The following is a 24,557-nucleotide window of genomic DNA, read 5'->3' on the forward strand; positions in this document are numbered from 1 at the left end:
ACTGGTCAGCTCATAATCACCCAAAGCAAGCACTCAGATTACAACAATTTTCTTATTTTTTTTATGAGAGATTTAAATTTATACAATCTTTCTTAAACAGATTAAATATTTAATACTTCTATCTACTAAAATATAAACATAGACATATGATGTTGCATGGAGTTATAGAGAATGGTGGGCAAATTATACTGTGCAACACGGTGCACGTAGCAATGTGCACCACATATCTAAACGACGTCGTTTTGAGCATTGTAAACTAATCGTCCGTTTTTTTTGGTAATCACGTTTCCCGTTTCGGCCGGTCTCTGTATTTATGTTAATATTATGTGTATTTCAGACAATCATTATGTGTATTCTAGGCAACCGTTATGTGTATTATAGGCAACCGTTATGTGTATTCATGTTAGTAACACATGTTGTGATTTAATGTTAGTAACACATGTTGTGATGTGTTTGTGCATTCGAATGTTTAGGAGGATGAGTTATTTGTATTTTGTGTAAATATTATGTGTATTCATGTTATTAACACAAGTTGTGATGCGTTTGTGCATTCGAATGTTAGGAGGATGAGTTATGTGTATTATGGGCATCAATATTCTGTGTATTATGGGCAAACATTCTGTGTATTCTAGGCAAACGTTCTGTGTATTCTATATAATGATTATGTGTATTATAGATAATGAATTCCCTGGAGTCATTCGCGTTCACTAACATTTGTGTATTTTGTGTCAATATTCTGTGTATTCTGGGCAAACATTCTGTGTATTATAGGCAAACGTTCTGTGTATAATAGATAATGATTATGTGTATTATAGATAATGAATTTCCTGAGTCATTCGCGTCCGCGTCTACTAACAACGAAACAACGTCGTTTTACGTACATGGTGCACATTGCTATGTGCACCGTGGTGCAGGGTATAACGATTGAGAATGGTGGTCGACCCTGGAGTGGTCTACTAGTTGGGCTTGAGCAGATGTCCAGTGAAGGTCCAAAAGCAGTTCATAGAAGTGATCCAGTTAAAATTATCTATCAATAATTATTATGACAGTAATCAGACATTAAAGGGCAATTATATGACAATAGCTCATTTATGAAAGGACAATCAAGTCCACCTAAATTGGCTCCTATTACCTATATAAATATCCGGCCTTCTCTCTAAATCACTTCCACATCTACCATAAATATTCACTTAGCATAAGGGAGTCAATCACTTTTAGTTTTTTAATCTGAACATTCGTCTTTGATCCTAGTATTATTGATGATTATTTTTTTATCATCTTTCAATAAAATAGTTTATCATCTGCCAATAAAATAGTTAAACTGTAATTAAGTACAACGATATTTCGATCTTTTTAATACAAAATGAGTTGACATTGCTATATTATTATATTTATTTTTTAAAAAAATATAATTAAAGATCGAAATGAATTTTTGTATTTAACGTCATTTAAACTGTTTTGTTGATAGAAAAAATGAACATGCTACAATAATACTTAAGACCATGCTCTGAAAAAAAATAATTTAAAGGAAACTTTTATCGATAAATCTATAACAAAAAATAAATTAACTCTTTTTATAATTACAAAAATAAATTTGTTTCAATTGTACCATGCTTTTATCATGTGTTCTCTCAAACATCCAAGTTTAATGATCTTGAACCCAAGTCTTCTTAGGATTATCTTTCATTCTTTCCCACTCCCATGAAGATTAGAAAACAAAAAAGCCATAATATACTTATAAATTCTAATCACTCAAAACCCTACTCTCCATCTCTCTATCTGAAATCTTCTCAATTTCTGAAATTCTCTCGACGCACGCAGAAAGAGATCAATGGAAGGATTAACCCTGCATTGCCGCTCATTGCCGAAACCAAGAGAAGGCGAATTGACCATCCGATTGGTCACCGGAGCCCCGACGCCGTCCGATTTGGGCATCGACGCCGCCGCGCACGAAAAAACCCTCGAATTCGTCTTCGATCCTCACTACGAACTGCAATCCTTAGACAGATCTTTCCGTTTCTTCTCCGCCACACTCGAAACGTTCTTCGGTCTGGATCGTCAGGCGAGCCGGCAAATCGGTCAACAAATGGGGAGCGTTGCTTACGATTGCCTGCGCGGCCGGCGTTGCGGGCTATCCATGTGGGCGGAATTGCAACCGCCGCCTCCGGCGGCGGAAGTGATTCTCGGCAATTTAGTTTTCAACGGCGGCGGCGGCGATGGGAGCGGCGAATGTTGCCACGTGTGTTTGGAGGATTTTGAGAGAGGGGATGTGATCACTGAACTGTCTTTGTGTTTGCATAAATTCCACAATGAATGTATTGCCAAATGGGTGCGGAGGAATAGAACATGTCCTGTTTGTCGAGGGAGAGTTTAGTAATATTAAGGGAGAAAGTCTTGCGGATTAAAATTGAAGCACGTGTTCCATCCAACTAAAAAGTCTAGCTGATAGTTAGACTGTGAAACGATCTCAAAATATGTTATGTTTTATATTTGATATTTGATTAGTACATTAATTTTTTTTTAACTTATAGTGAGATTGGCTAATTACTTCCTTAAACGACAAGAGCTAATAATCTCTATCACTATTGAGTCCAAAACGCAACAATATAATATGAACTATGATTAAAACCCTTCTCAAGACACTGATTGAGTATCACCATGATTGAGTCACATTCAACAAAACACCAAACTATACCATTGCCCCACCCCAATTGGAGTCCAGAGAGTACATGCACCTCAAAACTCAAAAGTGAATGATACAACAGATGACCAAATTAATGGTGACCAATAATACAATAATAAAGCATGGCTAAGCAATCATTTCCATTTTACATGACCCGCCCTATTTATACTCTGTCAAGTGTCAAATCAAGAAAATAGAAATTAAGCCTTCAACCACACAATTCGTTAACTAATCCAAAATATAGTTGATATCTTGCTTTGATAACAACTATAATGTACAATTCAAGTTCGAATCCTAACTACTAAAAGAACCGTACAAACACTTTGGGAAACCTAAATGAAGGAGGTGCATCAGGAGCGCTAGGTTTTAAGGCACAAACCGACTTTTTAAGAAACAAAGAATTTATATAATATATCCGCACGGATACCTCAGTTGGTACTTGAGTGGTAGATTGAGGGTGCAGTGAAGGCTCATGATCGAGGCTTGTAATTTGTTGTAGTGTAAGAATTTCACCCGATATGGTGAGTTCCTTGTGGCACCAGGTCTTCCCACTACACCCGGTTAGAAAATCGTTAAGTCATCGTGATTTATCATTCCATAAGTTTATCAGGTTGTGACGTGGGAGTTCTGGGGTGAGCCGAGAGATTTCGCCTTTTGATAGAATATAAAGTAAAGATGGGCATGGCAAGGAATGAATGGTCCACAACAAAGGAAAAGAATATAATGGTGAAGACATAATTTGATGGGGAGGCTTCTGATCTTATGACTACAAACCCCTCATCACCACTTACATTCTGTCTGCTGCATGCATGCAATCATAAACTTCTAATAAAGCTTTTTGCAGATTAGATAACAAAAGCTGAATTGCTTAGCCAATTGTGGGTTTTCTTTTATCTTCTCATCATGCATATATGCATTCGAGGGCAATCATTTCATTCCCCCTTTGCTCATCATCTTATCTCAAACATGCTCAATATATATAACAACCTTTTTACACTCTTAGCTCATCAGATCACTTTAAAGACTACACAGTCTCCCAAAATCTGAATGTTTTAATCATGAATAATATTGGATATATAGTGATCAAGAAGATCAGTAATAATCACTATCTGAGAGTGTGCGTTAAATAAATTTTACTCTTGTGTGTAATAACTAACAAATTACACAAGAGAAATAAATCCTACTAGAAAGACCATATGACTGTAAAACCATGTATATTTCAATAGAGAGACTGAGAAAGAATAACTACTAAAAAGAATAAGAACTAGTCTTTAATAATAGTGACTATACGAAAATCACAATCTACTATACCCATTTATTCAATTATTTAGGGTGTGCACTGAGTAAATCTCATCTTATGACCTTAGCCGACAAAAGATTACAATGCATGAGATAAACTAGCTTAAGTAGTTGTTCATATACCAACTCAAACCAAGAAGCTAAGGCTAGAGCTAGGCAAATCGCGAGTCAACCCATCGGTCAGACTCTAGTCTTCATGCGCACATAGGGGTCTAATCCACACCTTCCATCATCCTAGATTTTTTTATTCATGTTTTCAGTGGGATTTGAGTGCCCACACAACCGCATTCAGTCATGACATCACGTTAAGCCATAAACCACTACGCTAAATCTCGGGTAAATCTTCTTCTTTTTTTTAACATGAGAATGAGATGAGGGAGGCGAAATTCGAAGCCGATTCAAATCTATAAATTAATTAATTAACAAATATGATATAAAATTAGGGCTAAACATGGATCCCGAAAAGGGGGATAAATGCATTGAATTTATTGAAAGATTCTCTTATTAGCATGCATAAGAATGATGAGATCAGAGCCGCACGAGCCCTTTCATAGGATTCCTTCATGATCAAATGTTGGCTGAGCTCATATGGACATATACAATTATACATACATACATAATCTGACACAATTAATCATCTCGACTACAATCCAAACTATCTTTTCTCTTTTGTTCCCACTCTTCTTGGACAAAGATAATGGCAATTTTTTACAAAGGAATTTCTACCTTCAATTATATATGTAAGTGTTATTTTATTTACGGATTTTCACAATATAGTAACATTTTCTAAATTTGCACCGTCTAAGGTGTGTACCAAGTGATGTGATACCAAGTGAATTTTTTACAATATGATAGTAATAAGTACTCATATCACATGCTAAAGGCATTATAGTCGAGCGACATAGCTGTGATAGAGTCAACACTTTTTTTATACTGTGATTTTATTTGTAAGTCACTCTGTGACAGAGTCGTCAACACTTTTTTTATACTGTGATTTTATTTGTAAGTCACTCTGATCTTTTTCTAAATGAATTAGAACACTTCATGTAAGTCGTTGAGGTAAAAATGGAGTAAAATTTGAAAGTATGTGTTCTATTTCATATATTTATATATTTCATCCGGCTGGCTAGCTAGAGAATTGGACTAGCTATATTAACATCCCAAATGGGACTTGATGACCGAGATTTGGATGGATTAGCCTTATTCATCTTTACATTATAATAACTATCTAGTAATGGGTCGGGCCATGCATAGATATAATTGCAATGAAAAAAATTACAAATGTCAAGAAAATAAATAGCATGGACTAGCTAGCTATAGCTAAAATAATATGTCAAGTAAATAAATAACTTATATGGACTAGTTATACAAAACGCCTAAGAAAAACTCATGTCTAGTGCAACAAAAAGGTTTGATCTAAACTCAGACTAAAGTAAATACTACTGGACAAACAAACTAGCTATATTAAAAGGAAATTGTTTCTATATATATATATATATATAAAGGGAATTGGAAAGAGAATTCACTCATCACCAACTCTTACTTTGAGCAGTTCACTTTTGGAGCTTCCACTCCAAAATAATCTTCTCGATTGTGACACATGCATGCATATCAAGGCTAAGGAATATTAATCAATTAACTAGCACATATATATATGTGGATATCTTAACTAAATTCTGCTTTTTTACCTCACTTTAACTGAAGTGGACTATGAAAAATAAAGAGTGGACTATGAAAAATAAAAAGAAAACTTATGAAAAATAAAGAGTGGACTATGAAAAATAAAAAGAAACGCTTTTCAGATCGGATATCATCAGAACACTAGAGTCAGTCAAAGGTTTTCCTTAAGAGAAAAAAAAAACTTCAAATTAAATAACTCTCATGTTAAGGAATTACAAGTAAAACATAAGTTTTGAGGGTCATCCGATCCATTAGGTTATTAACCCTAGGAATCTAAGGATATTTTCATCTAAATTTTAAAATTTAAAAAACTCATAGAATTAGACTACCACTCAAATCAAAAGAGGACATATACAAGAGAAGAAATTAAAATTTTTTACCATAATTTATCCTTCCACAATCCTATCGACGGAAGTGAGGGTGAGTGGGGCGAGTGATTTTCCTTTTGTATACAAGTAGTTTAATTTGGAAAAGCCAACAATAAACAAAACTTAAAACTTTATAGGCAATTTGTACACAGATTACAAGAAAATTAAACCAAACCTAAATATTAACTACCTTAAATCCTGCCAATATTCTCACTAGTAAAAAACAAAACATTCTAAAAAAACTACTAAGAGATCACAGAATTAACAAACTATTAATCATGTGATCACATATAAATATATTTTTTTGCATAATGCATTGGTATCCGATCCATAACCGAGTCATTCTCAGAGTGTTATTGCATACACATGAGTATCACCGAGGACTACACTAGCATTTTGCAAACCGCCGGCGTTGCGAAGAAAAGCTCGACGTCCGGCGGCGGGAGGAAGAAGGTGATCGGCGTTTTCTGCAGCGGGGACATCAGCCTCCTCTTCTTCGGCGCCGGAGGACAAGTCGTGATTTCCGGTATCCTAAACCTCTCGCCTTTCGGCGTCTTGCACGCCTCCACATTTTCATGCTCGTCGTCGCCCCTATCCCGCTTGGTCTTCGCCGGAGAAACGGCCGTCGTTTCTGTTTTGCTCGGTCTCTCTTCTCTGCAACTATCCATTGTTGACCGATTGGAAGTAATTAAGTAGGAGGATTCCGGCCGGCGAGGTTCTGCGAGATAGCTATGGCCGGAGAGAAAATGGATCGGAGTTGCAGAGATATCTGAAAACCCTAAAAATGAGCTGAGGAAGAAGGAAAAGAGTGGGGTTTTGGGAGCGATGGTTAGGGTTTATATTGATGGGGGAAGGGGCGAATGGCTAAGAAAAAGGATTCAAAAGTTTCATATTTATCTACTCGGAATCTTTTTACTCCATCTGTTAAGATTTGAGTTTGAATTTCATATGATAATAATCTTATCAAAATAAATAAATAATAAAAATATTACCAAGTAATTTTTAAAATTAATATTTAGATTGTGTTTGAAAACAAAGAAAATAATTCCTTAAAATCATTTTTCCAGGTTTTCAGTATTTGGATGTGTTTGGAAAATCCAGTAAACAAAAAACATTTTTCGTTAACGGGAAAAAATATCGTCATATTGGATTTGGCGGAAGTCATTTTCCACTGCACTCACAACAAAGTTTCCGACGAAAACTATAGGTCTGGTAAAATTCTAAAAATCCACCCCCATCACTATACCAAATAAACACATAATAGCCTCGAAAGAGTTTGTCGAGTAGGTGAAGCGTGCAGTGGTTCATGTACCAGAAGCTCACAACTTTGATTTTTGCCAACACAATCTTAGTTGAGCCCGTCATAAAATATCTTTCTAACGTGATTTACCTCTCATGTGTGGATATATAATGGTTGTGAGTTCCATTCCTCTAGTCACCTGAAAAATAAAATAAATAAAAACTCTTTACATGTCTCAAAAGAAGTAAATGGAGCATGATTCTCATACCAGTACTATACTCATATTAATCTCTATTCATAATATATCGGCCCAATTAAGGGACAAAGTGATGGCCAAATTGATTTTTCCATACGAGAGGAGTTCAAACTATTCTACTAAAAATAAAAATGAGAAAAAATATATAATTTGTTGGGTCCATTACTCCATTTTGGAGGCAAAACTTTAATATATAGTTTGTTGGAGTTATTATAAGGTCAGCTGATTTATTATATTTTATATTTTATTTTTTATAATTTATAATTTGAGAATTTAAGCTTAGGATACCTCCCAATAGGTTGAGAGAGAGAGAGAGCCTTAGCTTTTAAGTAAAATGTAATGTAATGTTGATGTCAGGTGTAATTGTCTCACCCACACGTGCATTTCACTGAATTTTTTGAACTCTTTTGGTTGCCATATACCACTTTCTAATAATATTCTATTGCTAAATAGATGCCTTTCTATGACTATTTGCTTTTCCTTTTTTTTTTCTTTGTTTTTAAAAATAATAATTTAGGTTTTTCAACATCCTCAAACTATATCAATACTTTTTCATAGTGCCCAAAATTTTTATTGTCTCTAATACTACGTAGTATTCTTTTAAAAAAAAAAAGTAGGGATATTAATGGAGTTATGGAGTAGTTTAGTTGGCACAATTATCATGACAATATATTTAGGGAATGTTTGGTAAATAGCTGTTAGTTGTTAGATTATTGGATTAGTGAATTTGATTAGTTGATAGCGTTAGTTGATTGTAGAAAGATGTTTAATAAATTAATTGTTAGCGGCTAATTACATGCAAAATGACTTTCTCAAAAAGCTGACCAAAAAAAATATAACTATAACACTATGTCAACTCATTTGCAAATCCTAATAGCTTGTCATGCCATATATGTACATTCAAAAAGCCATCAAGACAGCAAAGATCAAAACTTCATATCACTTGAATTGAGAGGGAAAACAAAAAGAGAGCAAATCCCCCTGCTACATTCTACCCAATATTCATCAAGTCAAATTGTGCCAAAAAGAGCTAAAAGTTGTGTCATTGCACCCTCGAAACAGCCTCGTTCAACTCCTCGAGCGATGAAGGGAAAAGCTCTATATACCGACTCCCAAGCGTCATCCTATCCTTGGCCAGCGCGGCCTTGGCATCCTCGGGATTAGCAAACTCCACGAATCCTTCTCCGGTAGGCCTCCTTTTGAATTTAAACTTGATATGAATGGACTTGTCTGACAAAACAAACTCTTTGAAAAAAGTTTTGATATCGTCGTTGGCTGCTGAATACGGTAGCCCCCTCATTCGCAATACACATGTTCCTTCAGTCAGGTCCTGATCGTCAGATTGTTTATCCAATAATCTGGTTTCGAAACAGGTAAAGAAATGAAGTTACGCTATAATAATTCTGAGGATTCCAACAGATCACGACATATTTCATAATGGCGTAAAATATCACCCCATTTCCATAACCTTGTAAGATTATCCCTGTTTAGTAAAATAGTTAGCTTATCAGCCAATTTTAGCTTACTTGACCACTATTAACTGTTTGACTTGGTGTTGGTTAAAAAATCAATATAATTATTCGGTTAATCAACTTTTTGTAACGACTAATTTACCAAACACATTTCTACAATAAGCTAATGTTATCAACTAGTCATGTCCCCTAATCCAATAAGCTAACAGTCATTTACCAAATAGGGCCTATATTTGCCCCACTACACACAATAACTTAGCAAAGAGACAGGCAACTCATTGAGCATTTATAGAAGAATGAAACAAATAATCATTTGTTAAAGGAGAGGAAATAATTTTAAAAAATAGAATTAACAATTACTGAATAGAAGAGCGCATATGTGATATGACACAAAAATCGTTACCTGCCCCTTGAAACCGCTTCCTCCAATACCTCGCGAGATGAAAGGAAAAGCTCAATATACCGACTCCCTATTGTCATCATATCCTTAGCCATTGCAGCTTTTGAGTCTTCTGCATTTGAGAACTCAACAAATGCTTCCCCGGTTGCCTTCCCTGCTGAATTGGCAGTTAAGTGAATCGAGTTTTCTGAAAGAGAAAAATCCTTGAAGAATTTTATAATATCTTCCTTGCTAGCAGAGAATGGCAGACCCCTCAAGCGTAGCACTCCTGTATGTTCTTCCAAGTCCTTCCCATCTTCAGAAGGCCTTGCCCTCAGAATCGAACCACTACGAGTAAAGTCCCTCCCGTCTTCAGAAGGCCTTGCCTTTGGAACTGAAACTCTACGAGCATCCGAGAATTCATTTGCTACAGCCCTATAATATTCCTTCTTCTCACTTTTGAAAACCTCAACATATCTTTTACCCATGTTCTGCATGTTCCTCTGAAGAGCAAAATCGACTTGAAGTGAGTATCCAAGAACACAATAAGCTTCTCCAGTAAACTTACCGCCCTTGTGAACAAGCACCACATCAACTACATCCAAACCGTGCAAGAAATCTGCAATCTGACGCTCCGTGCAACCAAATGGGAGGCCACGAAGTCGTACAACAGGGAAAGCTGGAGGCTTGCCAATATACGGGTGATCCGGGGGAAGGGGAGGAGGAGGGTTGTAAGTATAATTTGAAACTGGCGGAATCGAATAATAAGAAGATCCCTCATCCATTATGCGCTGCCTTTTCAGCCCCATTTCCCTGGGATCACCACTATCAAAATACCTTCTGTATTACAATCATAAATCAAATACTTCAGTCACTACTTAAACTACATTGTGCAGAACAATCGTACTTAAAACTATGATATTTATGCATTAGTGCATTACCCAACTACTCTCCGGATAGCAAAAGATTAACAAAAACAACAAATGAAACAAAAACAAAGAGTCACTATCTTTTTTTTTTTAGTGACCCATAGTCACTACCCGCAGGTGTGCATTTGGTAAACCCCGCAGTCACTTGGTAAACCCTGCCTTGTGACCCCCTAAAACCTAAATACTAAACCGATAAAGGACAACAAGGAGTTAAACAAGCCTAGATTGTCCATAGTGTTCAACTCAAACTAAGAAGGTCAATAGATCACTCACGCAGAAAGTAGAACTTATAATCTTGTGGTTATTATGTCGGTTTGCCACAATTCCGCAGAGAGTAGAACTTATAATCTTATGGTTACTAAGCTAACCGCCTGACTAACTGGACTAGGTTGCCCCTAGAAAGACACTATCTAATTGCAAGAACATCAATTTTAAAAAGTTACACCTAAAAAAAACAAAAATTATTTAAATTTGAACAACTGTTGCCTGTTGGTCATATTTCTCTTTATTGAGTTATCAAAGAAGAAATTATATAGGGTTCAACGGCTCTGTTCATCTATGCCGCCGCCTACCGGCAAGAGTCTGCTAAAGCGAATGGCTTTCAAGGAAGAGCTCAAGAAAAGTATGGCGATGGGATTATCTATAAATATTTGGATTGGAACATTGTGTTATTATAATCAAATAACGCAAATATATCAGATTCTGCGTCGTAAACTATTCAAATGAAGCCAAATGCCACCCAGAAATTACTTCAATTCTTCGTACCAATACAACAAAGAATCAAATAGAAAAGAAGGGTTATTACTTCTTACCCTCTGTAAAACATTGTTGAATTGTAGCTTCTAGAAGAGCCAATCGATGAATCTGTATTCTTTGTGTGTTTATCCCGGGCTTTAGGGCTTGGGGATTGGAGGGTTTTGCTTCTTTCTTGTCATTGAGATTTGAGAATGCAATGAGCTTCGTCTGGTTATGCGTAGGAGCTTAATTAAACGAGAAATCGCGGGAGTGTCACAGAATCTGATGGTGGGATATTGATCAACTATTATACTGTGAATCATATAATCGAATAATATACCTCCAGTATATAATTAACTTTTAAAATGTATTTTTAAAAAGTACATTATTTGAATACTGAAAGTTTAATACACAAATAATACACTTTTAGTTCTAAAAAAAATGTAATTTTTGTAATTATTTACACAAAAAAAAAAAAAGGCCTCACTTGTTTTTTTCTCAATGTTATTGCCTTACTTGTTACTTAAAATTTAATATTATACTAGTTCTCAATGTTATTGCCTTACTTGTTACTTAAAATTTAATATTATACTAGTATTTTACTCATATGATGCAAGAAAAAAAATTATGTAAAATGTACATTTTTCATAATACCACCACATTTTTTTTAATTATCTTTGTTCTTGACTGTTAATTTAGATTTGATAAAAGAATGAGATTTAACCTTTTGTTTTGCTTTGCCTATGCAATATTTCGCATTAGACCCATTTTCTGTTTTAATGAGAAGAAAAATTTAAAAGGTGTTCAGTTAAAAGGAAGAAATTAGAGAGAAAAGAAATTGTCACTTGCTAGAAAAAGAATAAGGTGAAAATAAAGTAAGAACACAAATTACATTGTTTGGTAGGAATAAATAGAATTATAGAGAATGAGAAGGAAAGAAGTGGTATAAAGATTAAAATATCCTTATGTAATAATAATAATAATAACAATAATAACACCAAGAAAACTTTTGTCATTTCTTTTCTTTTTTCTTTTCCCATAACCATTGAATTGCAATATATGAGGTAACCATAAAATGAAATTCAACAAAAGGAGAGAATTACAAATTTCATTTAATCCAACATTGTAATTTACCTTGTCATGGAATAAAGTAAGAAATGAATTCCAACTAGATACAGTATTACTGTGTTCCATAACTCTAGGTGCATAATACATGTTTGCTAAAATGTCCTCACAATAAAATGAATCCATGACAAGAAAAGATAAACAAGGCTGACCTTAGGACACATTTTTATCAGCTTTGCCCCGTGACCGATCTGTTCAAGTCTACATCATTCTTCATAGAAGGCAATGTACACTTTACATGACTTCAGCAAAAGGAAACCACAGGAGGTCAAGATTTGAGCTTTTTAAGATTATTCCGAGATACAAAACTTACATACATTGTACCTTGTGGGGTGAGGAATCCCCGCCCCTACCCCAGAAGAGACTCATCTGGGGTAAAATCGGAAATATGAAAAACCAAAACATAGAGAGAAGCATGAAGCATGTTTTCATGAAGGGGGAAGGGGTAAACTACACCTGTTGCAAACATTATACATACATAGAAACAACAATAGTTCTCAGCAATCGCTAACCATCGGAGAGGTCATGTAAACAAAACTCTTGAAGATGACCTGCTCAGCAAACATCACACACAACATAAGCATGCTCCCCGTGAAGCTTCGAACAGAAAGATATTGTAGTAAATGCTTAAGCCTGCAAAAGAAATATGCCAATGAGAAAGCAAAGTTGGCTCATCATGTTGTGAGTATTATTAAGAATATAAAAATTTTAAAAATCATAATCAATAAACAGATTCCACCAATGAAACTACATTTTGGCAAGTAAGTCAAAAGGATTGGTTGGCTCAGAAGATAACTCATGACAAAATATCAATGTCAATCATGTTTGGAAGGATATGGAAAGCAATCAGAAATTTCCAGTAACATAGTGTACTTTGAACTGAGGAGTCAAAACAATATCACATTGAGTGTATTTCACAAAAGAATTGGAAATCTGTATTTTGAATACTTCCCGGAAGAGCATCATTTGATTATTTCATGCTAAAGATGTTTCCATGACTGCAATCATTATAAATAAAATGATTGTAAATATTGATCAAGGCATACCATGATCTTAAAGGTCCAGGTAAAGAAGAAATGGCACTTTAAAGCAAGTTGAAGCCCAAACGATCATGCTCCACTGGGACTGTTGTGCTAGCCATTCGATTAAGCATATATAAATATAATATTCATGCTGAGCCATCACCAGAAGTCATTGATTGCCCAAGAGCTGTTCTTGCTCTAAGCTGCAATAAACAAAAAGTTAGACTAAAAAAAGACACTAATGATAATCTACATGTAGTTTAGTTTCAGTCAATTTGTAAGTTGTAACTGACCTTCACATCCAAGCAGGGATCATTGACCATGTTCTTCAGTTGGGAAAGAACTCCTGAATTTCGTAGTTTCACAACCCGATGAAATGCTCCAGGACCACTTGGAAAAGTTAGATTTACTAAAGCCCAAACAGCAGCAGTGCGTAATTGGCTGTCATGACTCTGCAAGAACTTAAAGACCACTGAGTGGGTGTCATTAGACGAAGGTGGGAAAAGCTGGTGCATAACTGCTTCCTTGTGGAATTCATTTCCAGATGCCACATTGCCAAGGACATACATACCCTGCATTGAACATACATATTTTTAGTATTGCCATCTGCCCAACCTTATCCCTATACTATGCATCAAGTCTCTGCTACCATATTATTGTCATATCACATATCTCCTATGCCCATGTTCGGCTACTTGCAAGAGAGACTAGTACCTAATTTAGTACAGTATGGGTGCCCATTGCAAACGGTAGTGTGGGTAGGAAATGTTAAAAAATGAAAAATCCAAATCAAGTGCAAAAAAGGAAAAGACTTGCCTGAATTAAAACTTCAGTTTTTAAAGCACTTTGCAGTTGTCTCCCTACAGCATGTAGCAGAAGAGCATCCTCAACAAAGACATAATCAATGCAATCTATAGGCCCATCAACAAGATTGCGAACAAGAGCCAAAGCTTGCTCTTGAACACTGGCTTCAGAATCTGCAGTGTTAGAATAGTTTATTTTGAAACCAAGAGAATTTTTCACTAATATATCACCAGGATGACAAACAATTTCAAACAGTTACCACAAATAAGACATCTTAACGTTGGTTGTGTGAGTTCCAATAGGATTTCTTCCTTGCACCTGCTGTTTACAAGGAATATCAGATTCCTCAAAGCACACACTGCTTTTACCCTAATAGTTGAATCCATTGACCTTGAAAGTTGAACAAGCTGTTTCACACCTCCACATTGCATGAACATTGACTTATTTGCTGTAAAGTCAACCACAACATTGCTAATGGCACCAAGGGCGGCAACCTAGAAAATGAAGAGTGAAAAGCAGCCCAAACTTAACAACAACAATAATAAAAGACATGAAGAACCAACTAATCATGAATAATCTCATAAAATATGCAATGTCTATGATAACAATTCAGGGTAACAAACTTATTCATAATTTAAAAAATCCAAATGTGTTAGAGGGATGTGCATGTGTGGATGCAGGACACTATGGCATGAGGATAAATAGCAAATATACAAATATAGAGATTGCCAATGCCATGAACACAGCAACAAGCTAACAGTAGTGCCAAAATGTAAAAATAGTGATTAGGTAACCAACATGGAGAGAAATGAAAATACCTGTACAATGTCAGAGTCGTCAAATAAAAGCTCAACCAAGGGGACTATTACAGTTTCTTTCATGAAACAACCTGCACTCAGGTTCTGAATAATACATTGTTAGCATAAAGCAGTACATTGTAGACAAGATTCAACATAACATAACATATTACAAACCTTGACTGAACGAGAAACATTTTTCAGACAAATGCAAGCTGCAACACGAACTTCGGGACTCTTGCAGCTAAGGGCATCAGTCACAAGCTTCAAAGCCTGGAAGATAAAAAGGAGTAACAGATGTTTCTTAGGGCATATTTAATTCTGTGAAAGCTGTGGAAATGGATGACTTTTCTGCTTCTGAAATCTAGTGACAAGCTTCATACAGAAATACCTTGTTTTTCACTTTTTCTTGCATCATACCCTCCCTTCATTATATTCAGCATATTCCCACCAAAAACTTCTTACTATATCATCAAGTCAAATAGTATATAAGGATTTCGAATCAAGAGAAAAACTGATTAACATAGAAGAGATGGGAAATTCTTAAATAGTCGATGAGATTTTAAAACTTCCTTTCTTAGTGCCCCTAAAGGTTATTGCTTCTAACATTTCTTAGCACATAAAAAACTCCATCAGACCAGATGAGGTGGTTAAGGCTTTAAAATGCAAGAAAATATCTAATCTTCAAAGTAGTTATAATGATAAGAACTACAACAATATTTTGTACAATCACATCTTGCAATCTAAAACACATATGATTAAGGTGGTGTAGACTTACAGTTAAATTTGAAATAGATACAAAGGCCACAAGGGAAACCATGAAAACAACCTTCCATATATGTTCGTAAAACTCTTCATGTTAACTTAATTCAATTTTTCAAGACACAGCAGGATAAGATTGATCTTTTCCAAAGTCACGATTTATAATGCTTCCAAATTACTGGTTGAGCAAAATAATCATCTTAGATATAGCATTTCACAAAAACAGGAAACCGCTTAGATCAAGATTTCACCAATTTAATTCTCTCCCTTAAAGCACATAATATAGAATGAAGTAACCTTAATGTCAATAAAAATAATAGCATTATACTAAAGAATCAGACCTCTAATGATAGGAGCCGATCCTTACAGCATTCCAGCCTTGAACAGAGATCAGCTAATGCCTGCAATATTCCCTGTGATCTCCTTGGTTGCAGTGAACCCTTTTCCAGGTGTTTGCAAAGTCTATTAATAGCATTTGCTTCAAATGCTAATCTTTGTAGTTCCTCATTTTCTGAAAGTAAACTAGATAAAACAAAAGGAGCTTCATCCCCAACTTGACCAGAATCCTCAAGAAGTTCCAGTAATATTAATATCAATTTTCTTTTGATTTGTACATCCTGAAGATAAGAATGAGAAGTGTTTCTTATTGAAATCAAACATGTGCAGGCAAGCAGTTTTGTTCGAGAATTTTTATCCTTGGTTAACTCGATAACTGTACTCAAAGCTCTTCCACTTTCAGGTTCCATAAATTTCAAAATAACTTCAGGGTTTCCTTTTACAATTGTGGCCAGGGCTTCTAGACTAGCATCCCTCTGAACTAGAGAGCCTCTAAGAAGACTAATAAGTTTCTTTGTAACTCCAGCATCACTCAATGCCTTCTGTTCTTCACATGTCTTGCAAGAATGGGAGATTATACTTGCACCAAGTCCAGAAACATTTTCATTCTCACTGCTCAATAACAAAAGTATAAATTCCACATTTTCCACTTGAATAAAATCATATTTTGGAGCCAGTCTTGACTGATAAATTAGCTTGAGTGACCGTGCACCAGCATCCACAACCTACAGAGTAATGGAGTAAAGAAGCAAAGATTTTAGAGCTAATAGAAGTCAACAATCATGTGCTCTTATTCCTCTTAATTAAAACAGAGATTTATGCATGAGACATCATTAGTGGAATTGTGTAGCATTCAATTGCATACCACCAAAAGAAAAAGGTAGGCAGCAATGGAACACAATAACACATCCAAATAAGTGAGCTCAATTTACTAAGGCAGAGCATAAGTTTACATAATTAGGATTTAATTTAATGTTAAGAGGGAACGTAACTACAAAATCACAATGAAGTAGTTAGAAGTGTTAAGCAAAATGAAGCAAAATGAAGGTGCAGAAATATCAGAATCACCTTGTCGTTGGAATGAGAAATTAGGCGGAGAAGGAGGGGAAAAGCTCCGGCCTCGAGAACCGCCTTAACTCCCGCATCAAAACCGCACGAAAAGCTCCCAATCGCAGCGGCGGACTGAATTACGAGCGAATCGTGGATTTCTCCGCCGACCTGAGCGGACGCGAGCGAGGAGAGAACCGAAACTACGGCGGGGACGGCGCCGAGCTTGAGGAACGAGAGCTTCTTAGTTCGATTCCCGATTATCTGGTTCTTAACCTCCCGGAGCGCCTTGAGCTGAATCTCAGGGCTGGTGGAGCTCAGCCGTCCGATCAGGTCCTCGGTGCGGCTGTGATGATGCGGCGTCGGTGAGGCTGACGTCGGCATGGCGGTCGGGAGCGAATCGAGGTGGAGTTCATGCGCCAATGAGAGGAGAAGGAATCGGAGGTTTCGATTTGATGAATTTTTGGAAATTGCGGGTTTTTGCTTCGAATCGGAGTCACAGAAAGGTGGGCGGGCTGAACAGGGACGACCCGATTCCAATTTCGTCACCGCTCGGCTAGCTGCGTCACCTGCAAAATATATATACCACGTACCCAAACTTTACGGAGCCAATAAATATATACACGCTCCCTCCCATTTTATGTGTCTGGTTCGGTTAATGAGGTTTGACTGAAGTTAGTTTTAATCCAATTTTTCATAATATTAAGTTTAGTATTAATATACAAAATTTATATATTTAGAAACTACACTAAAAGTACTATTAAACACAAAAAATTAAATTTAAAAATAAATAAATAATACTAAAGAAAATAAACACAGAATAAAGTGTTGGTTTGACCAATGAATAGTAAGTAGGACAGGTAAAATGGGACAGAGGGAGTATTGAGACGGTTGAAAGTTTCGGCACTATGTTTCATATTTATATTGGGAAAAAAATGTGAAATAAGCCTCTTAACTCGAATTAATAGTGTAATTAATTTTTTTAACCAAAATAAATTTCAATATCGCCTCCACTGAGAGACAAATCCACCCCTTTTATATGAGAGTGGGACCAGGTGTTACTCGACCACAAAGTCTTTGTGGAATAATTAAGCTCTTAGTTAAAAAGCATAGTCTAAATCATTTAAACTTGTAAAAATGTCAAATTAAGTTTAATTATGATCTATTTAGATAGTTATTGTCGTTAGTTCTGGTTCAAATCAATATTTATAACTGGAGAATCATCGACTTTATTATTTATTTATTTAAATAGTTTCAAAAAGATTTATATATTTTAAAGTTAACACATTAATCTCTAATTAAATTTTATTATAAGACTGTGGTTGTATAATTTATTTTTATTATTATTACATTTTTTTATTAGAAAGTTGAATAAAAACGAACAATATATTCCTCAAAATTTTATCTACTATACTAATAAAAGCCAAAGAGAATTAGGCGTAAAATGGGTAGAAAAAATGGCGGTAATCAAATGGATGGTTCAGATGAATTATTTAATCAAATGGATGGCTAAGATAATTTAGATTAATATTATTAATAGAGATTACCTAATTTAACCTTACTTTTATGATTATCCGTTAAGTTTTCCGTTAAATATTATCTTCTCCGTTAATATTCCGGTAACTTTTAACTTACCCATTAATTTCTATAAGAAATATCTTAGGTTCGAACCTCATCTCAATCAAATTTGAGATAATTAAGATTCTCACTCTAATTACTCTTATTAAATTAAATAAATTTGTAGCTACCACAAAAATGATACATATGTATTTCTTTAATTTAGAATTATGTATCTACAATACCTTTATTTGAAAAAATTATTCATTATCAAAAAACTAAATTAAATAAGAGAAATAATTTCATTAGTTATATTGTCTTTATTTTCTCTCATGCAAAGATTCTTTACATTCAAATTTATCAATTGATATTCATTACATTGTCCATTATCTTATTTTTACAATATCTTGTAATTAAATATCAAAGTTATAGTACAAAATAATGTTATATATTTATTTACCAAGTATTTTATTAATACTATGAATTTTTTTTAAAATAATTTGAAGCTAATTATATTAACTACTTGGGGATTGGTTGACAAAGATAGTACTCAAATAACCCAACAAATTGAAGCGGAATAGCTCTATTTTACTCTTATTGAATTAAATAAATTAGTAGTTACACCAAAAAATGATACATACGTATTTCTTTAATACCATGAAAAAAAATAAAAAAGAATAGTTTGAAATCAATCATATTAACTACTTGGGGATTTGTTGACAATGAAAGTACTTAAATAACCCATTACCCCGCAAATTGAAGTGAGAAACTACCTTTTAATATCTTTGGATATATAATATTTTAAAATTTCAAATTTTTATTAATTTATTTAATCTTTTTTTCTTAAACTAAGGATTTCTTTATCCACAATAACTCATTCAACAATAATAGTTGAACCAAATGAACCCCAAGCAGAACACCTAAAAGAAAGTCCATAACTCATATATCATAATCTCGAACAAATAGTAAAGATAAAGACAATGACAATGTTACTCAAAAGAGAATTAAGAACACTTAGAAAAATTCAAATGAAAAGTAGTATTTATTTAGACTATCATTTTTAGACCAAAAATTTAGACTATCGATTTTACAAGGTTGCAAACATTTATTTTAGTAATAATTATAATGAATTTTCTATATTATCTTGGATTTATATACTTTGAGTTAGATATTTAAATAAAAAAATTCGACATTTAATTACCAATGAATAAACTTCTCCTATATAATGTTGCATTGATATACTTTCAAATATTTATTTAAATATAAACATATACTTTCAAATATTTATTTAAATATAAACATTGAACATTAACCCTTGCGCGTATAAAACTAGTTATCAAGATAAAAATTGAGAAAATGTATTTTCTAATATTAACACGACAAATAAATAATGGGTCAAAATTTAAGAGCGGGAACATAGAATATACCCCACCCCACCATAATATGTTGTCATTCCCATTAGTAGCCATAATAGGACTACTAACCATACAATGTTCAATGTTCCGACCAGGGGCTAGACCCCATACATGTTATGATGAAATGTGTAATGGTGCTTATTATACCCAACCACATAACAACTAGCATAGTGTTAAACTACATTATGCAAGTTCGACTCGAACTGAATCTGAATTAATACGGGAAAATATGAGAAAAATAAAGAATTGTACAAATTGAAGTTTCTTTCTGTATAAATAATTCGCATACAAACCTGAACTTCCAAAGTATAAACAACTCCAACTATGTGCAAAAAGCATCATCCACTACATCTCTCCCCACTAAAACTCAACCTTTCAAGGCAAAGAATACAAAACTACTTGCCCATCTAAAGAAGCCATCATCACCACAACCCAATGGCTTTCCACCAAATCCCTCCAACTCCAAGCCAGATGATGAGATTAACCACAGAGACTAAGAACCCATACCCCCACCATTTGGCAAGGGGGACATAGTTCGCGCCATAAAACACAGGCGCCGATCCAATCCCATAGTGGGTGAGCCCGCCCATGATGTTCGAGAGGAACGACAGCACAAGGGCTCCCAAGTACGGGGGCGTGCCAAGAGCGCTAGCGACAGATAAGAATGCAGTGAACATCGCCCCAATGTGAGCAGCCCCGCTCGCAAAAAAGTAGTGGGAGTAGAAATATAGGAGAACCAGGATCCCGAACGATAGCTGCCATGACAGGCCTAATCCACCAACAACCTGAATCATTTTGCAGATGAATATATGAATAGATAAGTCAATCATCAAATACTATTCTACTAATCTGCATAATTGAATTTGTTGGTCTTCATATCTTACAAAACTCATGTTAAGAGATCACTAAAGGTGCAAAAGAAAGCCATAATCTAAACTAAACTTCATGACAGATAGAAGAATTGTTAACTATTGTCAACTAAGAAGGAAAAGCATTAAAAGCAAATTATCTTCATTTAAAATGACCATAGCATAATAATAAGAATGAAGAAACAATGCAGAGAGAACAAACCTTGACAACAGTTTCGCTAAACCAGGAAATTAGGCCATACTTGTTTAGATAACCCGCCATGGCAATGAGCGCCGCAAACCAAGTCAGGGTATCCCAAGCAACTGCTTCAGATAAGCATTCCTTCCACGAGACTACTCCAGTCACCAGGAGGATAGTTAGCCCGAGAATTGCTGCAGTAACAGCGTCTATATTTAACACGCTGCCAAAAACCCAAAGACCCACCTGATAAAATGCAAAGACAACAAAACATGAAACAAAAGGCTTTGGACTGTTAGAGGGACATTTATAGAGAAATGCAGTACAAGATCACTACATTTTGGTTGAGATCAAGGGACAAATCCTCTGAATTCTTGAGCTTTCTTGCAATGTCCCATCATTTGACAAATCCCTATTTATGCATCTAACTGCATATTGGTTGAGAATGAAGTTTGAAACTTTTATGATTTGATGACATTTCATAAAGCTTTCATGTTATAACATTCCATCTCCTGCCAAACTAGGGGTGTATTCAAGTCCTACCAAATCAGTATAGTCAAACTCAAGCTTGACCAAATTCTAATTCTTTGAGCTGAGTACTAAGATATTCAAATTTAAATTGTCTGGGGCAACCTAACCAAGTTAGTCAAACTGTTAACTTGATAACCATAAAGTCGAGTTACTAGTCTTCTTAGTTTGAACTAGTCAACTTAATCATTAGGTTTGTTTATTGGTATTCTTAGTTTGAACTGTCAACTTAGGTTGATTTACCTTCTTGTGGCAATTTGCCAGTTAAGGCTACCATAAGGTCGGCTTATTGGATTTCTTAGTTTGAACTAGTCAAACTAGGCAGGTGAAAAGCCCATGCACATCATCTAATAGTGGTTGCGGGTTTTGAGTAACTCAAACAAAATTCAACTTGCCTCGATACTCAAACTACTCGAGCTCGAGCTCAACAATAACCGAATTGAATTTGAACATTTGTTGAATGGAATCCTACACCCTATGTCAAACATTGAGCCAAAAAAATTATTTACCGTAAGAAGCAGAGTTGCAGCCATTATGATCTCATTCAAAGACATTGGCCCCATCTTCTCCAATTTCTCTCTGGCAAGCTTAGGGGCATCAGGGCTACTCTTCACCGTTGGGGGATACACAATGTACAGCAGCAATGGCACCACAAAGAGAGAAACTAGACCGGGAACAAAGGCCGCTTTGGCCCAATCCATCCACCCAATAGTCTGCCCTATCGTAGTGGCAGTCAAATTAGCGCTCAAAGGATTTGCAGCCATGGCGGTCAAGAACATAGAGGACGAAATTACGGAAGTCTGAAAGCAAGTTAACATGAGCCACGCGCCCAATTTGTGCTCCGTCCCGTCGCCGGCGTTGCTCCCGCAAGCCGCGCAGAGCGATTTCACCAGCGGCAAGAAAATCCCGCCGGCGCGTGCGGACACGGAGGGGATCGCCGGCGCTAACAGGGCTTCGCTGAAGACTAAACTGTACCCTAGGCCGAGCGAGGAGCTCCCGAAGAGCGAGACGAACTGGTAGGCGATTCGGTTGCCCAGCCCGGTCTTGATAAACCCGCGGGCGAAGAAGAACGCGAGCGCGATTAGCCAGGGGATGGGGTCGCCGAAAGCGGAAAACGCGGCGGCGAACGTGAGCGTCTTCGTGAGCACGCACGCGCCGAGCCCCATCAGCGCCACCGCGCCGAGCGGCAGCGGCTGCGTGATGATCCCCACGATTGTGGCCAGGAAAATCGACAGTAACTGCCACGCGCTCCGCGAAACCCCGCCGGGCTGCGGGACGAACCAGAGAATCACGCCCGTCGCGATGGACGCCACGAGCGGCTTAATCGCGGCGCCTTCCCACGGCTGAGCCGGCGCCGCGCCGGGAGCCGCGGAAGCTCCGGAAGCCGAGGCCTTTACTATATGACGCAACCGCTTCACATTGTTTCTTTTATGGTTCTTAGTGATTAGGAGGTCGGTTTTTGTGAGGTTGAATTGGAGGGGGCGAGGGAAGGGGAGACGGTGGTTGGGAGAAATGAGTGGCCGGAAACGGGGGTTCACGGCGGAGGTGACGGCCAAAGACGCCATCACGGCGATGGCAGTCCGGTGGAGTGGAGGTGAGTGGTTAAGGACAGAGCAATCCTACTATCCTAGTGAGTGATAGAGACTGAGTCAAATGATTGGAGAAAATAGAAGCTATGTTTGTTTGAGTGTTTGGTTCGAAAAAAGTTAGTATAAAAATAGAGTTTCACTACATGTATACATGAAAATAATATAAACATTACTATATATCATAACTTGTGTACTAAAAATGTATAAGTGATATAGAAATAAATATACCGTATACTTGTCATGATGAGGAATACATCTAATGACAATAATACAAAGATCACTCCGCCTCGAATTCATACAACTCTGCAGCAGAGGAACACAGAATATAGGTCAAAGGAAAGCACCTCGAAACTGAATTCTCATCAGGATAATGCACGACAGACCCATTTGGTAACTAAAGGATTATCAAGGGGTAGAGGTGGGTGTGGAGGGGCTCCAAGAAGAGCAATTGCAGAATGGAAACATACAGTAGTGCATGACTCTAACCGGGAAGCAGATCACAAGCACAGTTGTTCACCACTCTAATGATCAAGCCGAGTCATCATATATGTCCGAATTTGGGTACAATTTTAAGGAAGATCTACCAGACATAGCCAGGATCTTCTCCAACCCTCCAAAACAACCAGATGAAGCCATGTTAGATGCGGATCGACTGGATGGCCATAATGGCCCTGTGGCGAATAGCCACATGCGCTTCTGAGCGCGTTTTCGTTTTCTTTTTCTTGTTTGTTAAGTGTTAACCATGAATTACTTGGTATGGAATTGTCATGGTGCTGTCTCAATTGAGGAATGTTGCCATCTCTAGGTAGTCTCTGTTGATTTTGTATAGGTGTCCCCCTTCCATTAGAAATAAATATTCCGTATATCCTATTTTACCTATTCATTTATTATTATATGATTTATGCCTATTTAACTGAAACATACCAGTAAAACGGGATGAAATGATATTTTTAAATACAGAGTAAATTTTATTGATTTCCAAAAATGAAATTATATAATAAAGTTTCACCAAATTTTACATGAACCAAGTTAAAATTTTGTTATATTAATAAATGATAAATAATTTAAAATAAAATAAAGTATTTAAAGTTTACCTGTGGCTGAAGTTTTTTGTGGGGATGGATTGGATTTGGGACCAAGGGTTGACGATCCGACGACTGAGAAGGGAATCAGAAAACGGTATGTGAGTGGGCCAGCTGGGCTCTTGCGTATCAGAGGTGGTCTACTGATCACCATACACGTGGAGAAGTATTATTGGTGAGTGAGAGGTGAAATGACCGAAACGGGGCTGGAAGGGGTGAATGAGTATTGACCACAAAACTGCACGTGCAGTGTTGACGGCGGCGACAAACTAGTGGCGACGGAGGTAACGTGAGGCGGTGGTGAACCGGCGTGATGTTGTACGAAGTAGAAAAACCGACTCTTTTCCCGATCCAAAGGCCACAATTTTATAAGCGATTCAAAAGTCTTTTTTAGTGACAAGGGAA

General features: G+C 36.3%; 3 protein-coding genes across 4 annotated transcripts; all 3 read right to left on the reverse strand.

Moving 5' to 3' along the window:
• Nucleotides 1-8,408: 8,408 nt before the first annotated feature.
• On the reverse strand, nt 8,409-11,317 carry LOC116025217 (heterogeneous nuclear ribonucleoprotein F-like). 2 transcript variants are annotated; one of them, XM_031266361.1, is made up of 3 exons: nt 11,119-11,317; nt 9,402-10,202; nt 8,409-8,884 (listed from the first exon to the last, which is right to left on the reverse strand). In XM_031266361.1, exons 1-3 carry the CDS (start codon nt 11,130-11,132, stop codon nt 8,569-8,571), a joined length of 1,131 nt encoding a protein of 376 aa, XP_031122221.1. In that variant the 5' UTR covers nt 11,133-11,317; the 3' UTR covers nt 8,409-8,568. The 2 variants fall into 2 exon arrangements, with proteins under 2 accessions (XP_031122221.1, XP_031122220.1); XM_031266360.1 differs by having other exon boundaries at nt 9,402-10,217.
• Nucleotides 11,318-12,132: 815 nt separating this feature from the next.
• Nucleotides 12,133-17,493, reverse strand: LOC116025216 (armadillo repeat-containing protein 8). Its single transcript, XM_031266359.1, has 9 exons — nt 16,956-17,493; nt 15,893-16,612; nt 14,967-15,062; nt 14,811-14,894; nt 14,252-14,486; nt 14,005-14,165; nt 13,482-13,760; nt 13,213-13,391; nt 12,133-12,799 (listed from the first exon to the last, which is right to left on the reverse strand). Exons 1-8 carry the CDS (start codon nt 17,316-17,318, stop codon nt 13,335-13,337), a joined length of 1,995 nt encoding a protein of 664 aa, XP_031122219.1. The 5' UTR covers nt 17,319-17,493; the 3' UTR covers nt 12,133-12,799; nt 13,213-13,334.
• Nucleotides 17,494-20,098: 2,605 nt separating this feature from the next.
• Nucleotides 20,099-23,172, reverse strand: LOC116025668 (dicarboxylate transporter 1, chloroplastic-like). Its single transcript, XM_031266985.1, has 3 exons — nt 21,991-23,172; nt 20,978-21,199; nt 20,099-20,691 (listed from the first exon to the last, which is right to left on the reverse strand). Exons 1-3 carry the CDS (start codon nt 23,044-23,046, stop codon nt 20,329-20,331), a joined length of 1,641 nt encoding a protein of 546 aa, XP_031122845.1. The 5' UTR covers nt 23,047-23,172; the 3' UTR covers nt 20,099-20,328.
• Between the last annotated feature and the right edge of the window lie 1,385 nt (nt 23,173-24,557).

The sequence above is a fragment of the Ipomoea triloba genome, chromosome 7 (assembly GCF_003576645.1).
Source record: "Ipomoea triloba cultivar NCNSP0323 chromosome 7, ASM357664v1".
Classification (NCBI taxonomy): domain Eukaryota; kingdom Viridiplantae; phylum Streptophyta; class Magnoliopsida; order Solanales; family Convolvulaceae; genus Ipomoea; species Ipomoea triloba.

Coding starts and splice junctions, on each gene's coding strand:
- LOC116025217 (XM_031266360.1), bottom strand. Junction 8,885..9,401: donor GAAGCGGTTTCAAGGGGCAG/GTAACGATTTTT, acceptor TTTCGAAACCAG/ATTATTGGATAAACAATCTG.
- LOC116025216 (XM_031266359.1), bottom strand. CDS start 17,318: ATGCCGACGTCAGCCTCACCGACGCCGCATCATCACAGCCGCACCGAG. Junction 14,487..14,810: donor ACGACTCTGACATTGTACAG/GTATTTTCATTT, acceptor TTCATTTTCTAG/GTTGCCGCCCTTGGTGCCAT. Junction 13,761..14,004: donor AAACTGAAGTTTTAATTCAG/GCAAGTCTTTTC, acceptor TGTTCAATGCAG/GGTATGTATGTCCTTGGCAA.
- LOC116025668 (XM_031266985.1), bottom strand. CDS start 23,046: ATGGCGTCTTTGGCCGTCACCTCCGCCGTGAACCCCCGTTTCCGGCCA. Junction 21,200..21,990: donor CTGCAACTCTGCTTCTTACG/GTAAATAATTTT, acceptor GCATTTTATCAG/GTGGGTCTTTGGGTTTTTGG. Junction 20,692..20,977: donor TTAGCGAAACTGTTGTCAAG/GTTTGTTCTCTC, acceptor AAAATGATTCAG/GTTGTTGGTGGATTAGGCCT.